We start from the raw sequence: 17009 nt of genomic DNA, 5'->3' as shown, positions 1-17009 counted from the left end.
TTTGCTACCCAGGCTTATATTTGTGGCAACTTCAATTGAGTGAGTACCCACTAGTACTCATGGGATCATAGAAAATTAGCCAGTCATTTCTCTGCCAAGATTCACGCTGCATACGGTAACAAATAAGTTAAAGTGCTTTGGATGAATAAGGGTAGGACTGGAAATAAAGAATTCAGGGCAGGATTTTTTTTAAAATGCTTGGTGTTGTCCTCACTCTGCTCCCTGTGAAGAAATTGGGAGCTTTAGCATTGCTTTAGCAGGCTCAGAGTTAGGTTAATGCTGAACACATTTGAAGCTATCTCCCATTCAGTTCTTTTTCTTCTTCTGCCCCTAGCAGAGAATGGCCTTGGATAAGTCACTCCCCCTGTAAAAGGTGACATATGCTCTTTACCTGTCTCAGATGGTATTGGGGAAAGGTGTTAGTTACAATAGAGTGCTCTGAAGATGTAAAGGATGCAAAGTGGGTCAAACCCTAACAGCCTGTTTGTTTTGACATGGACAAATCTCCCACTGAAGGCATTGGGAGTTTTGCCTGAGTGTGGGCTACGAGAGCTTTCCTCTGACTATGATTTTAAGAGACGTGTGTGGGTGGGTGTGCAGGCAGCTGTGCTGTTGACTGAGGAAAAAATCTCCATTATAATATAAACAAGAGAGAACTCGATTGCCAGCTGCATTCGGCGAAGGCTCTCCACGCTGATTTACATTCATTTAAAGGGTTGCTTGTTTGTTTTAATTGGGTTACAAATGTTTTCAAATGGATTCCTGGAACTGCTGAATATAAGACTGAAGTTCGTGCTGCCAGCCATTGGACTGGATTCTGCACAGTGCCAAAGGCTGTGCAGCTTTTATCAGTCCTGTTTTTATTGACAATGGCAATTCGACAAGGAATCACGACTCTCAAATGCCTAGAGAGCTCCTGGAAGTTTTAAAATAGAAATCACTTGAAGTTCCTGGATGAACGTTCATTACAAGGCAAATCAACCTAAGCTGAACATAGAGGGTGTGGCCTCCTAGTGCACTCAGGGAAGGATTTGACAATCAACAGTTCAGACACCCATGTCACAGGCTATTTGCACGTTTCTGTTTTGTCTTATGAGCAACGGCATGTGCTTCCTCCTGTTTAGAGAGAGCAGCACAAAGGACGTTGTTATCCAATAAAGCAGGTTTAGTTTCCTGCTCTTAGTTTCCCTACAAAACGGTGAATATTTTAAAAGTTCTGTGTTGTTGTCCCAAGACTTTTTCCCCTTCAGGAAAGATACACGTTTCCCTTCCCAGATGGAATTATCTTCTTTCCATTGTGGGACTGCTGAGGAATCGGGTCCCAAGAAGCACAGCCCCTTGCTTTCTGTAATGAACGGTGATTTCTGCAGCATCCTGGAGCATGTCACTCAAGTCCTGCTTTACATTTCCCACAGACATCGTACTTTTTTCACGCTCCCGGAAAAGCAGTTGGCGAAAGAATTCAGCACTGCCAGCGTACAGCTGCAATGCACCAATTACTAGGGGAGCCAAAGGGTTCAGGAGCAGTGGGAAGGGAGTTTGAAGGCCCTACTGTTTGAGAGTAGTGGTGTGGCAGGCCTTGTCATTGATGGGAAGTGTTTGGCTGCTGGGGAAAGCAGGAGTGGGAGCAGAGACATGCTGCAGGCTGGGGCAATGGACACAACCCCCCCACTGGCACAATATTCCTATCATACTGCGTTTCTTCTTGCATCTACATCAGAAGTACTAGGCCCACCCTCTGCTGTTCCACGCTCTCCTATATCCTCGGGCGGGTTTTAACTAGCCATGTTAGTTGAAATGTTGAATCAGGAGATTTTAACCAGCTCCTGACTCAGCTCCCTAAAGACAAAAGAAGAACTAAAAGCAGCTCATCTCTGTCTCTAGCGCTGCTGAGTGCGGAAGCTAGGGAGAAGTGCTAGCTGGTATTTAAAGTGCCCCTCTAGCCCTCTTTCTGGGGTTACTGCATCTTCATTACTGACGTTTGTTTACATCCGAAATGCTGAAACATAAAACTTGGGGCTAGAAACAATATTCGGAGTGTCAACTAATTCAATCCCGCATGCATTCGGTAACACAGCTGGAATTTCAGAGTATCAGGTCTGCTGCAATAACTAATAAATCAGCTGTTCGCGCTGTCAAAACTGAGCTGCTAATTGTATTGTACTCCACAGTTATGCTTAAAACCATCTGGGCTGGCCATGTAGCTGAGATTCTGACTGTGCAATCTCTGCCTTCACTAACCATAGTGATGAGAGAGCATGGAAGAGGTAATACGGTAGTAAGGCAGTGTTTACCTTAAATATCCTGTCCGTTAGGCAAACAGTGATTCTTGTTAGAAAGGATTGAGTAGGTTCTGTTGACTCACTGATACAGGTCACATTTCCCTATTTAAATGTAAGTGAGATTGGGATAGCTCTTTGGGGAGAGGATCTAGGGTGTGGGCAGAAGAGTCCCGAGGGAGGAACCATAGTACAAGCCATGTCTGGAAAGAAAGTATGAGCTGATAGTTATACAAATGTATTATTGTTTCCTTCATTAATGTAGTCAGGCTCCAGGATAGGGATGAGCTTGCACTGGACAAAGCAAGATTGGAAGAATGAGAATTCCCATTGCTCTACAGAAGGGGTTCTCAAACTGGGGGTTGGGGCCCTTCAGGGGGTCACAAGGTTATTACATGGGGGGGGGGTCGCGAGCTGTCAGCCTCCACCCCAAACCCTGCTTTGCCTCCAGCATTTATAATGGTGTTAATTTATAAAGGGGGTCATATTCAGAGGCTTGCTATGGGAAAGGGGTCACCAGTACAAAAAGTTTGAGAACCACGGCTCTACAGATAAACAATGTGTAATGAATACGCAGACGCAGACACTGAAGAGGACTGGCCACTGATTCAGAGCAAGCTAGACTGCATGGTAACTGGGTGCAAGCCAACAATGTGTTTGAATATGGCTGGATGTAAACATATCCATCTAGGAACAAAGAGCATAGGCCATACCTCCAGGAAGAGGGACTCTAGCCTGGGAAGCCGTGACTCTGAAAAAGATTTTGGGGTCATGGTGCATAACTGGCTGAACATGAGCTCCCAGTGTGACACTGTGGCCACAAGAGCTAATGCGATACTGGGATGCACAAATAGGGGAATCTTGAGTAGGAGAAGAGAGGTTATTTTATCTCTGTATTTGGCTCTGGTGCGACCACTGCTGGAATCCCATGTCCAGTTCTGATGCCCACAATTCAATAAGGATGTTGATAAATTGGAGGGGGTTCAGAGAAGCACCATGAGAATGATTAAAGGATTAGAAAATATGCTGTATAGCGATAAGCTACATAGATCGAGTGCCTTGAGTCTAACAAAGAGAAAGTTAAGGGGTGACTTGATGACAGTCTATAAGTACCTACACGGGGAAAAATATTTAATAATGGGCTCTTCAGTCTAGCAGAGAAAGTATAACATGAAGTTGAAGCTAGAAAATTAAGAGATAAAATAAGGCATAATTTTTTTAACAGTGAAAGTAATTCACCACTGGGAAAATTTACCAAGGGTTGTGGTGGATTCTCCATCACTGACAATTTTTAAAGCAAGCAAGATTTTCTAAAAGATCTGCTCTAGGAATTGTTTTTGGGAAGCTCTCTGACCTGTGTTATACAGGAGGTCAGACTAGATGATCACAATGGTCCCTTCTGGCCTTAGAATCTCAGAATCTACATTAAAACAATTTAAGATTCTCAGAAAACTAAAATATAATGAAACACCAAAGGCTACCACACACTAATTTTTTATTTTTTTATTCCGCAAATTAATAGCTTTGCTTTTATCTTAATATACTGTGACAAGATGAGAATTTATGATCAGAAAGTTACTGAGGCTTTGCAAAAATAAGGTCTTATTAGATCAAAACTCTTACTATTAAGTCTTTTTCTTTGTGATCCCAGCAAACACAGCAAAGATAAGCCTGCCTACACACAAAGGCTCTGAACTTGGAGAAAAGAATACTGGTTTTAATAGGCTGGTTTTGTTTGAGACTGCATGGCACAGAAGTTGCTTTTATGCTATTTATTTTACCCTGTTTTATGGTTAGTGAATTTATGCTATATTAATATTTAGGTTTCTGGATGTTTATCAAGAGGCAGATAAATCCACAATATTGCACTTTCAGATTATCATTATTATTGACTTAACCAAATGAGACCATATATTGTGTTGTCAAAATGTATTTCCATTCCACTGCATGAAATCAAAACACTCTTTTCTTCATAAACATCCACACAATCACATATTTAAGCTTTAATAGTAACCCAGCTATAGATCAGTGGCCTACCATGCTGTTTATGTCTCATATAATACTTTACACTTTTCTAGCTCCTTTCCTTAGAGGATAACAAAACACTTTATAAACAATAATTAAGCCTAATAACTGGAGCTGGTTGGCAATTTTTTGACAAAACGGGTTGGGGTGGAGGAGGTGCTGATAATGCCAATTCATTGAAACTCAAACTGTCTGTGGGAAAGGATCAGCTCCCAAGAATTCCCCAGCAAACTAAAAAAAAAAAAAAGTTTTGAAATTGTTGAAATGTCACGACGGTATTTTCTGAAATGAAAAGTAATGGGTTTCAATTTAATCAATTAACCTTTTAAACCGAAATTTAACGCATAGTAAAAAAAAGGTCAAAATCTAAACAAAACATTTCCATTAACCCAAACCAATAGGTTCGTCAGCGCATGAAAATTTGAGATTTCATATCTGCATCCTGACTCAGGATGAGAAAATGTCTCGAAATCTTGAAAATCCTCTCAGGAGAAGAAAGCCATTTCCCTCCTCCTCCCACACCCCATAGCTGTTAGTGTTCTGTCCATTTATAGTGGAGCATAATGGGGCACAGGGAGATGTTGGCAAAACTATCAGGTGGGAGAACTGAGAACATATAGTGCACTTTATACAGTCAACATACACCAATAATTACATACTTCACAGCAGTATCTAGGTCTAGGAACAAATGACAATATCCCACATCTGTCCATCTAAGGGACTTATATGGCCCCAAGCAGCCCTATCTAAGCGCCTCACAATCTTTCATGTGTTCATCCTCATAACATCCCTGTCAAGTGGGGTTGTGCTATCATCCCTATTTTAGGGAGGGGAACTGGGGCACAGAGAGATGAAGCGATTTGCCCAAGGACATTCAGGAAGTCTGTGGCAGAGCCAAGATTCAAACCCAGACTTCCGGAAACCCAGTCCAGGACCAGAAGCACAAGTCCATCCTTCCGCTCTAAAGCAAAGGCTGCTACTATCAGACGGGTGAACATTGTCATAAGAACTGTACCGCAATCATCATTTCTCTGCTCTTTACCTGATCAGCGGCTGGTGTAACGCTACCAGTGAGGCATGCACTGTAACAGATATCACTGACAGGTGGAAATAGTCAAACATGACAGGAACATGGTGGTGCAGGCCTCTTCTCGGATGGAAGTGAAGCCCCAACGTACGGCTGCTTATCACAGGGATCGCTGGAATGTCTCTCAGCCTGAAAGGAGAGGTTTACAAGGGTTAGTGAAATCTTAAGTTGTCATAGTCTATAATGGCATTAAAGGCAGCAGACTGGGAGACCCACATGAACTGAATTTTTATCACTTCATGGTGTCAGTGTCAGCTACCAGAGCATTTATTCAGCTGATGCTTATCTCTTAATTGAACTTGCAAGTAGCGGGGATGTAAATATTATTACTCTACAGTAAAAAACAGATATGACGGAATGCAAGAGCCCCATCCTGGGTCTGCCAGACAAGCAGCGATCTCCCTCCTGTACACCACACTCACACTAGGGGGAAGCTCTGGGGTAGCAGGGAAGAAGTGCAGGTAGTAGCAGGCTGCCCTGCTAATTCAAATATCAGCACCTAGAATTTAGCACTAATCTGGATGCGTAGCACCAGACAGTCTGCTTTGCCTCCGGGGGACGGCAATAGTGAAAGAGCAGACCTGTTCCTGGAGGGTTTAGACCACTCAGAGCATCCCTGGATGAACAGAGTTGTTTCACTGAGACTGTCCCTACCAAAAGACCACTATAGAAACTTTTCTTTAAAAACGGCCTGGTGAATAATTGTTCAGATAACTATAACAGCAGTAAAATTAAATAAATGCACTAGATTCTTTCTGATAAATCACAGGTCATTTCTCCTACCGGCCCTCACCGCACCCCTGATATGTTAAAGCACTGCCCCACCACCAGCCTGCGATAACACAGCTCTTGTTTCATCTACACCAGGGGTTCTCAAACTAGGGGTCGGGACCCCTCAGGGGGTCGCGAGCTGTCAGCATCCACCCCAAACCTGCTTTGCCTCCAGCATTTATAATGGTGTTAAATATATAAACAAGTGTTTATAGTTTACGGGGGGTGTAGGGGGTGTCACACTTGGAGGCTTGCTATGTGAAATGGGTCACCAGTATTAAAGTTTGAGAACCACTGATCTACACCGTACAGAAACTAAATGGAAATGGCACACTGAGTTCCTCTGTAAGGTGCCTTGTGGGGCAGTGTATAAGGTGACTTCGGGCTAAATTAGGTGTGAAGCCCAGCTCCAAGGAGCTCACTGTGGACCTCAGCTAACTCCTGCTGAAGTCACTGGAAGACTTTTCAATGACCTCAGTAGGGCCTGAGAGGCTCCTTCAAGCACAGTTCCAGTGTGGTTTGGCAAGACCAGTGAACTAGGAGTAATGCAAAGCTCCTGTATCAAGGGCTGATCCTCTTCCCATGGAAGTTAATGGCAAAACGCTCTTTGATTTTAGTGGCATAGGATCAGGCTCTTAGCCCATACACACAGAGGGTGAGATTTTCCAACTGTGCTCAGCCTTGACCTAACTCTGGCCCTGATTCAGAAAAGCACTAGACACCTGCTTAAGTCCAACCTTACCCAGGACAACGTTGAAGCATGTCCTGAAAAGCAATGCTTTCCCATAGCGCAGCCCCTGGTCCCACTGAGCCAATGGGAAAACTCCTGTTGACTTCCATGGTAGCAGAGTTAGAGGAGTGCCAAGCACCTCTGAAAAGTCCACCCTTAAAATAGAAAATCTCTTGCTGCAAGGGGAGGAATGAAAAAAATGCCTTTGGTGGGGGAGAGGAATGGAGGAGGGGAGGAAGAGGAATGGGGAGGCACCGCCGCAAGAGAGACGGAAGCCAAATCAAATCAGAGCTCTCCAGTTTCCAAAAGACTCTAAGTTTCACTGAATTCATGTTACCCAAAGACAGGAGAGTCCCTACAACATCACTGGGGCTTTAAAACGGCACTCACTGTTGCTCACTATCAGTAAAGTGCAGGTCCAACTTGAGCTGAAAATCTGCTTCGCTTAATGCATCTTCCACCTGCAAAGAACAGAAGGGCAGAGTTACCTGTGTAAGCCAGCTCACAGCAAAACCCAACCGCAAGGCAATATTCTTGTCTGATAAAGAGAGTGCAAAGAAATGCAGGAGCAGTGAGAGACAGCTGCTGAAGTGCATACAGAGAACATCTGGGCAATATAACTGGTCAGCTACAGCAGGATTCAGAGCTACTGTCCGGCTTTAGACAGACAAATACATTGCTCTGAAATTAGAATACGATTTGATGGCGTTAGCAGTAAGCAAACTTTCGCTGAATGGAATGTGCTTCGGAATGCAGAAAGAACCCACATTATAAACGTTGCATCCAGCTTTCAAACAGCTTCAGAGGTGTTCAGAGCAGGGCTGTTCAGTCATAAGGTTTTGGCTTATCTCTGCTCAAAAGAGTATGTAAAACATGCTGGTTCAGACATGTTAATTCCCTATTACTTTACACTCAGAAATTTAAGAAATTTGGTGAATGATTGTCATTATTACTTGTATTGTAGTAATGCCCAGGAGCTGTAGTCATTGTGCTGTACCAAACAGAGAACAAAAAGGCAGTCCCTCACCCAAAGAGCTGACAATCTAAATAAACCACACAAATTAGAGATGGAAAAGTCCTATTGGCTCATCTAGTCCAAACCCTGCCAGTGAAAGTTTGTCCCCCTGTGACAGACTGTACCCTCATGTTCATCTTTTTTACAAGATGATTTTTTTTTTTACACAAAATACGCCTTGTGAGGTATAATTTGAAAACTCGTAATTTGCTGAACATTACTGTCCTGATGAAATGTGTGTGTTAACATTGTATGTAAAGTTATAAAATTATTTTGTATGATGTCAGTAAGGCATATTCTAAATCTGAGGAAGCAGCCCAGACCAGTTCCTCAGAGACAAATTGCTAGCCAGCACCTCAGCCAGGTGTCAGCATAATCAAACAGACTGTCAGCAGGTTAAGCGGCCATTCTTTGGCAGGAAGAAGGGTGTCAGTGAGAAATTTACATCTTGGCAGACAGACTTGCTGTCCTCTGAACCCCAGCTGGAGATGATTCTCAAAGAAAAGAAATTCTGTAAGAAGGGAGAACAGAGGACACAAATCACCTCTTTCCCCTCATCTCTACTCATGGCATTAACAATGTTTGAAAAACAAAAGAGGGAATTGAACTGGGGGAGGGGTCCTGGCTGAAAAATCCAGACAGACTGCTGTGAGAGAAATCCTATTGCTTTAAGTTCACTTAGCTTGTTAAATCAGATATTAGTTTGACTTTCATTTCTTCGTAACCAATTCTGATTTTTGCAACTCATTACTTGTAATCACTTAAAATCTATCTTTCCATAGTTGTTAAACTTTTATTGTTTTAACTAAGCCAGTATGTTTGGACTGAAATGTTTGGGGACCTCCATTTGAAATAATAGGGTTTGTGCATATCATTGTATATTAATGAAATGACAGACTTTCTATGAGCTTGTATTGTCCAAGAGGGAGCTGGGCAGTACAAGATGCACATTTCTGGGGACAAGTCTGGGACTGAGCATTTACTGGTGTCACTCTGCACTATAATTCAGGAATGACTAGCTACAGCACCCATATCATTCAGCTGGGAGTGATTTTGCATGCTAGAGGCTGTGCATCAACAGGCCAGGAGTGGTTGTTCTCACAGCAAAGCAGTGTAAAAGGCAGCCCAGGTTGGAAAATTGAGGGGACACAGCTGTTCAATAGTCCAGACTGAGGAATGTCACACCCACACAGGACATTTGTGGTGGTTTTATCTCCTCCAAGTTTAGATGTTCCAAGTAATGGAGAGCTCAGCTTGCTTTTTAGGAGATTATTAGGCTGAATTTTATTGTGAGTTTACTGAGAGAAGGGACTAGTTTTACTTCTACATTCATACAGAACCATGAGCCGTAGTGGTTCTCAATCAATAACTACTGAAAAGTCAAATTATTGATAAAACTATCATCAATTAAATAGTGAATTCTGAGGTAGTATCTTTTATTGGACCACCTTCTATTGGTGGAAGAGACAAGCTTTTGAGCTTACACAGAGCTCTTTAGGTCTGGGAAAGATACTCAGCGTGTCATAGCTAAATAGAAAGTGGAACAGATTGTATAGCATAAGGAGTTTACACATGTTGCAAGGGACCCATTCAAGATTCTGCAGTCATAGGACAAAGGGGGGTTAGTGGGTTACAGAATGTAAAATCAAAAGCTTGTCTCTTTCACAAACAGAAGTTGGTTCAATAAAAGATATTACCTCACCCACCTTGTGTCTCTATTATTTTGGGACCAAGATGGCTACAGCACTGCAAACAGTTAATTCCAACATTTAAAATATCCTTAGTCTTTATAGTTAACACCCCAATGAGATTAAAGGGGTGTTCATACCTCTCAGAGCCTTTGTTATAGGCTCTCTGCAGACTTAGGAAGAAAGCACTTTATCGGTTTGCAGTTGGCTAATATTAGGAAGATTTTAGTTGCAAAACATGAGGGGTAAAAATTTTAAGGAAAGGTTAGATTCCTTTGAGCAGGGGGTTGGACTAGATGACCTCATGAGGTCCCTTCCAACCCTGAGATTCTATGATTCTGCAAAATCTGGATGTACCAAGCAGGCCAAATAAATACATCATATGGGCCAGATATGGCCTGCAAATTGAGTGTTTGACACCCTTGTCTAATAGAGCTCACCATCAGGAAGTTTTTCCTGATATTTTATTGTTAATAAAAGAATTTGAATTCGATTTTATGAAAAAGAAAATAAGATTAGCTGAAAATTAATTTAAATTAACCTTGGAAAAAATGGATCTAGCAGTGCACCATATAGTTTGATACAATTAAAGCCAATAGAAATACACGCTAAAGTATGGAAGCAGAATCTAATTCTCTAACAATTGTCTGTTTCACTTTTCTTAACCAGCAATGCAACTTTAGGAGAGTTTATAACAATGTCTTGCATTTAGTTTTAGTGAACTGAAATACAAGCAGAAATCAGTTCTTCTATTACTAAAATGCAGCTACTTCTCAGGTACAACACAATGACTGTTTAACAGACCATAGCAAAGCAGGGTAGAAACTGAAGGTGTTACTAGTTAGTGACCCCTGTCCTCTACTTGATAGAAAAGGAACTACTCCTCTGTGTATAATAGACTCTCTACAATGACATTGCTGTACACCCAGCACACTGCAGCAGATACTCAGTTCCTTGCAGCAAAAGGCCTTATATCAGTAAGCAGAGGTGAAAGTAAGCTGGTCCGGTCCGGTCCGGTGTACTGGCAAGAGCTGGTGCGCAGTGACGGACCAACCGGCTTCCCCAGGCTGGTGATTTAAAAGGCCTGGGGCTCCCTGCAGTAGCTGGAGCCCAGGGTCCTTTAAATCACCTCCTGAGCTGCTGCTGGAGCCCTGGCAGCAGGGCTCCGGACGTGATTTAAATGGCCCAGAGCTCCACTGCCGTAGCAGCGGCCAGCACCCCGGGTCCTTTAAATCGCCCCAGGGCTCCCAGCCACCTCTGCAGCTGGTAGCTCCGGGGATGACTTAAAGGCCCTGGGGCTCCCAGACGCAGCCCCGGGGCCTTTAAATCTTGATTTAAAAGTCCCGCCTCTTCTGATTGAGGCCACGCCCCTGCTCAGGACTCCAGCATACCAGTAAGTCCTTTAACTTACTTTCACCCCTGTCAGTAACCCACTAAAGACATTTCAAGGCACCAGATCTACACAGATATGCATGAATCATGATACCTGGTATAACATTTGCTTTAACTACATCTTGCAAAGGTGAAACATCTTTTTGTGCGTGGGGGGGAGAGAGGGGAAGAGATAATTTAGAATTCAAGAAGGAGTTAGCTTTGTCATAATAATAGAAGTAAAGGTACTTAAACCCTCCCAAAGTAATCTGTTATTTTGCAGTGCAGGATATGATACCTCGTGGTAGGACCTGAAATGAGGAAATTCCAATCTCTACATAATGAATATTTGTCTTGAAATACCTGCAAGTATGTTTATCAAAACAAGACTTATTTTTTTTAAAAAGTGTATTGTTGTTGCTAAAACTCAAATCGCAGTCACTGCTGGTTGCAAAGGAAATAATTATTATATAGCAAAGCCTTTGGAATTGCAGTCTGCATTTAAACTAGGGATTCAATCCATGGGCTGTGCCTGAGACAGATCAAGTCTCATCCACCAAGTGTAGATGAAATTTGGCATCTGATCTTAGGAGATGTTGAGCACCTGCTACTCCCACTGAAATCAGCAAGAGTTACAGAAGAATGAGAACGTACGAGATAAGACACTACGAAGTGCTCTCCAGTCAATGGGATATTTTCAGTTAAATTTTCCAAATGAAAAAAAAAAATCAGCAAATCAAAATATTCCTATGGGAAATTTCAACTCTGCAGACACTGGATTTATTCCAATAGAAAAGTCCTGACCAGCTCTGCATAAATATAACCCCATTGACTACAGTGCCCTTTGAAATCAACAGGCTTTACATCAGATTCCTTCTCCAGTGTAAATTAGGTCCGAATCAGGCACAAGTAGTTCTGGTATAGCCTTTCCCTACAACAGCCCAACTGTTCCCCAAAATCCATCCAATATTACTATTATTTTGTACTGAATACACTGTTAGCAGCCTATCCCCTAGATGGAATTACTCAAACCCCGTGTGGCAGTGCATGCAGCTTGTTTATGGGAATATTTTATAAATGAAGCTCCAACAGCCAAAATACACAGAGGATAGTAACTCAAGCACCCAAGTCACCCAGTCTGACTTTCTAACCAATTTTATTGGTCATTGATCAGCTCTGTGCCTTGGTGACTCTCCCACCCTTACTCATGCATAGTAGCACCTTCCTCCACTGCTTGCAAAGCGAGGTGCTACTTGATCTGAGGAAGGCAGTCAGGACAGGGCTCTATCATGTGATAAATAAGCTGACAAACAAAGGAATGAAAAGTACCAAAGTTTCTGAGCGACAAAGTTCTTGTTACTTATTATTTACAGAGTGTCAGCAGTACATCCGGTGATGTGTAAATACATAAGTCGACATGGGGTCTGATTCTTCTTTCATTTACTCCCAAACTGCTTTGGTGTGACTCCAGTGAAGACAACGGTGTTGGTATCTGTGTAAAGCCAGTGTGCGAGTGGCGAATCAGACCCCTGTCATTTCCCTTTAGAGCTTATTATCTAAACCACGCTCCACACAACACATCAGGCACAGGGACGAGTTTGAGCTAGTGTGAAGAAGAATCTGGCAGGATCATTTTCATTTTTGGCAGGAAAAACTGTCCCAAATGCTAATGCAGCAGTCAGCATGAAGCCACTTGACCTAGAGGAAGTCACCGTAACTTGGGGAGAGAGACTGATTTATGACAGATTTTGCATCATGATGGTAAATTAATTTGCAGCTAAATTTGTTAGAACTGTTCTCTGTCAAATTTCACAATATGTGAAAGGAGGGTATTTTTCCCTTCCTTCACAGTTCATGATTGTCCATTTCTCATATAAGCATACATAAAACTAGAAACAAATGTTTTAGGAGAGAACACAGGAGATCAATACCATGGTAAGAATAGAGGAGAGGAAGCAGTTCAAACAAGCTTAAATTAGGTTTTTCTAGTAGTTTTAAGTAAAGGAGACCTTACACCATAACTGTTTTTAAAGCTACATGTACGTTCAGATGAGCCAATGCCAGAACACTGGATCTGCTCCTCTTTGAATTTCAGGATATGAAGCGAAGCGGGGGAGGGGACGGGGTTGAATTGCCACGCCCAAACCTAACCCGGGGCATTTATTCCAGGTTGTCTACTGGACCAGAAGGGGCTATTTTCTGAATTTCAGTGAGAGCAGCTGATCTCTTGAGATCTTCATTGTTACTGAGAGCAGATATGAAAGACAGAATTGAATGATAGTCCTTGTACAGAGGCAACATACCAGATCAGACAGTACGTGTATATAACATGGGTGGAAGGCACAAAGAACATGCATCTCCAGGCTGTGAAAGGATAAAGCAGAATTGCACTGCCGGTTCTCTGAGGAGTACAGTAATTGCTCCTTCCCTAGAGCCCAGAGGGGTCTCAAATCATCCAAGAGTGAAAGTGGGGCCATGACCCTGCTCCCCCGTAACCTCCCAATAGCAGCCAGCTCTGGGCACCCCAAGTGGGAGAACAGGTTGTACTAGCCAAAAGGACGCTGCAGACTGCACACTTCCCGTGTGGCCCAAGGAGCTCCAAGAGAGATGGAGCGGGTCCCCAGTTCTGGCTAGAGCACGGATGACATGACCAGCCATCAGTTTCAACTCTGTTCTAGAATTCAGTTGAAAGCCTGACGTCTGGATATGGCCTATGCATCGTAACAGAAAAGTATCTGTTTTATTCACATCCAAGGAAGACTCACCCTCTCGCCATCTAGGAGTAAGTGGACCCTGAAGTTCATCGATTCGTTGAGAACAATCTCTTCGTTCCTGTATAAGATCTGAAATATTCTACTGTGCACGTTGTTCTCATGAACGCAGGCTGAAGAAAGGCTAGATTCACCTGCACAAAACACAGACAGAGCATGGCTTTGGAGTTTTGCAAAGACATCATTTTCTAGCTTACATTTTGGCTCCCAGGATTAATTAGGCCCATTGTATTTATATTTGTAATTACACACTCGCATTCCTAATAATTAATGTTAATGGAGCATAATGTTGCTGCAGGATAATGGTCCCCTGCTGAGGCATTTAAAGAAAACAAGCTGCAGAAGGCAGGCTGCTTTTTCAAGGAGGACACAGACATTGTTTCTAATGATGGATAATGCCCTGTAAGGTTCTCCTGAGAGGTTCAGGATACTTAAGCAGCTCATCAGAACCCTATCCCAGTGACTTGGAATCTGTAAAATTTGGCTGGGTATCTTCTGAGAAAGCAAGTTCTTCCATGAAATACCATGGCTGGGGCAGAAATGCCAGGTCAGCTGTCCCCTTTCTGCTCCAGGCTAAAACATAGACGTGCAAAGACACCACAAAATAAGAACACAATGAAAGGAAAAGACGTCTAAACTTTTCCTAACCTCCAATAATTCTGTGGAATCCTTGGGACCCTGAGCATATGACATCTGCCCTCTTGAGTGATGCACCAGGAACCTCCAGAGCTAAAAGCACGAGTTGCTAGGGTTTGAGGTATAGATGTTCTCTAGCTAGGGCTATACCAGACTCACAACCAAGTAACAGACTGACTTAGCAGTCTACAGCGCCAGCAAGCCCAGTCACTGATCCAAGGGTCTCTGGTGTTCAGAGACTTTCAAAGTTTTATCATAATTTTTAATCAGTATCCTCTAGTAATTACACTTTTATTGCCTAGGTGCAACAACATCCCTGCAAAGCTTCCTCCCATCCAGCCCTACCCAGAGCCATGCTGTGACCACGTGAATTTTAAAAACATGAATCTTCAGCACAGGACTGGCCCTAAAGGTTTTGTCACCTAGGGTAGAAAACATCTTCAATGCCCCATCCCCAACCCCGCACAAAATGCACAAGCAAAAGCAATAAAAACACCTGTCAAGCAAAAACAAATGGACAAAAAAAAACCAACCCAAGGATTTGGTACCTCTGAACATTGGTGCCCAGGGTAGCAACTCTAATTACCCACCTCTAAGGTCACCCAGCTCATGTAAGTTCTGACTGATGGTTTCTGGAATATTATATTATTATTATTCATCTGTATTAGCAGCGTGTCTAGAAGGCCCAGTCACGGGCCCGGACCCCATTGTGCTAGGCACTGTACAAACCCAGAACAAAATGATCCTCATTGGTCCCAAGAGTTTACAATCTAGTTCAACAACTCTCCTGGCTTTCAAGCGAGTCTACTTAAAAGGTGCAGAAGTTTTGCTCCTGTAAGGAGAGGCAGAATTGAAAAAACCTAAGTCTCGTATCCCTATTCTGGAAAGCACTCAAGTGTCTGCTTTTATGAACAGGAAAGGAGTTAAGCAAGTGTTTGAAGTGCTTTCCTGAACTGGGACCTTTGCGCAGATGTTTTGTACTCATCACAGCTGCCAAACGAACAGAGCAGGCAACACTATGTTGCTTGCAAACCCAAAGCTACAACTGCTCCCGTGCAAGCCAGGAGGTCTGAGGGAGCACTGGTTTGTGAAACTCTGATCAAGAGGAGATGGCACTGAGTGAATTCTGCTGAATGGAACACTGTTGCTTTACTTCTCTCCAGTTAGTGGAAGATGTGTATACAATTTGCAGTCCATATCTCTGACTACTACTACAGGGGAGCAGCATGGAGTATTTCCTATTGTCAATGTTATTTGCAAAAAAATAAAATAAAAAGGGGGGAGTTGTATGGGAACTCCCTAAAAGCCAAGCATGTTGCCTGGCAGATTTGCAAATGGTACTATAGCATAATAATCATCATTGATTATTTATTTACCACCAATCTGTTTGACCTGTACCAGATACATAAATAAAGACAGCCCCACTGCCAAAAAGTTTACTATCTAAAAGGGTTTATGGAGGCATATGAGTTATATACAGATCAGACTGAGTTCATTATTTACCAGGTCCATCTGGCTGAAACTCTAAACTACATTCAAGTCGGTTTTCCTAACTCTGATTTTTATCAAGCATACTTGGGAATATACAAATTATTTCCTCTACCCAATGTCTTCCCATCAGGTACCCTGGACAGCTGCTGCTCATAAGTGTGGATAATTTCCCATCCCCCCGCCCCCAGCATATTTACTTTATTGCGCTACAGCTGTTCCAATAGAATGCTTGAGCCAGATGGACTCTTCAAAGGCATGCAGTCATATTTATTTTAATTTAAACCTCATCATTTTAGAGACACCTGGAAAATTATATTACAGACCTAATGTATTCTTATTCCTATCTGACAGACAAAAGGGCTTTGCTGTTATTTGATTTGGATATTGATATACTGGTTCTCTTTGGAGATGGAAAGTTTAATGTCATTTTCATTTCAAACACATTCCTGCCCAGACCACGGCTATTGGATAATTGGTTTGGAAGTTAGATTTGCATGGCGGCATTAGAGCCACTATTTTTATTGAGAAGGTCAAAGTCAAAGACAGCCAACAATGCCTAGAATTCTATACAACAACAAGGTGAATGGATACAATGCCTCAGGGAATGTTCCATACAGCTCAGTGGTAGTGTGTTGGACTGCAGATCAAGTGGTCCTTGCTTTGTATCCAAGTGTCCCCTTATAAACCTGTTCCTTTAACAAAAATAATTGCATGTCCCTTTCCATTATGTTCAGGAGTTCCACTGAATAGGGATGCCTGAAATGAATGGAAACACTCAACATTTCAGCTTTGAAATGCAACATGCCCTATGTTCACAGAGACCAGCATTCCTAGAGAGCTCCAGAGAGGAGAGCTACAATGCACTGGTAGACTAATCCCACCAGACGCTTAGCACCATCCACTCCCAACGTACTTCAGTGACTGCAGCCTTCGGCTCTGCATCCAGCCTCACTCCAAAAAGTCACTATGCCAGACTGTGGTAGGAGTCCCCGTGGAGCAGTGTGTGGTGGTGTGCAGAAAGCTCAGCCATGCTGTATGGGATGCTGGCATCCTGTCCCACCCAGATGCAGCAGAATGGCACTATCACCGCTGTATCAAGGGCCCTCCACGTTGATGCTATGTAACTACAAGAGTTTAGGAAGAAG

General features: G+C 42.8%; 1 protein-coding gene across 8 annotated transcripts in view; it reads right to left on the bottom strand.

Annotated features, from left to right (window-relative positions):
* The window catches only part of FAM135B (family with sequence similarity 135 member B), a 355587-nt gene that overhangs the window by 93006 nt on the left and 245572 nt on the right, over positions 1 to 17009 (bottom strand). For all 8 annotated transcript variants that reach the window (XM_045008177.1, XM_045008178.1, XM_045008174.1 and 5 more), the window contains 3 exons: positions 13732 to 13871; positions 7283 to 7353; positions 5347 to 5520 (listed from right to left, as the gene is read on the bottom strand). In XM_045008177.1, coding sequence (XP_044864112.1) covers positions 5347 to 5520; positions 7283 to 7353; positions 13732 to 13871 — 385 coding nt within the window. The remainder of the gene's footprint in view (positions 1 to 5346; positions 5521 to 7282; positions 7354 to 13731; positions 13872 to 17009) is intronic.

The sequence above is a fragment of the Mauremys mutica genome, chromosome 2 (genome assembly GCF_020497125.1).
Source record: "Mauremys mutica isolate MM-2020 ecotype Southern chromosome 2, ASM2049712v1, whole genome shotgun sequence".
Classification (NCBI taxonomy): domain Eukaryota; kingdom Metazoa; phylum Chordata; order Testudines; family Geoemydidae; genus Mauremys; species Mauremys mutica.
The sequence above is the reverse complement of the archived record's forward strand: the minus strand, read 5'-3'. Positions and strand labels throughout refer to the sequence as shown.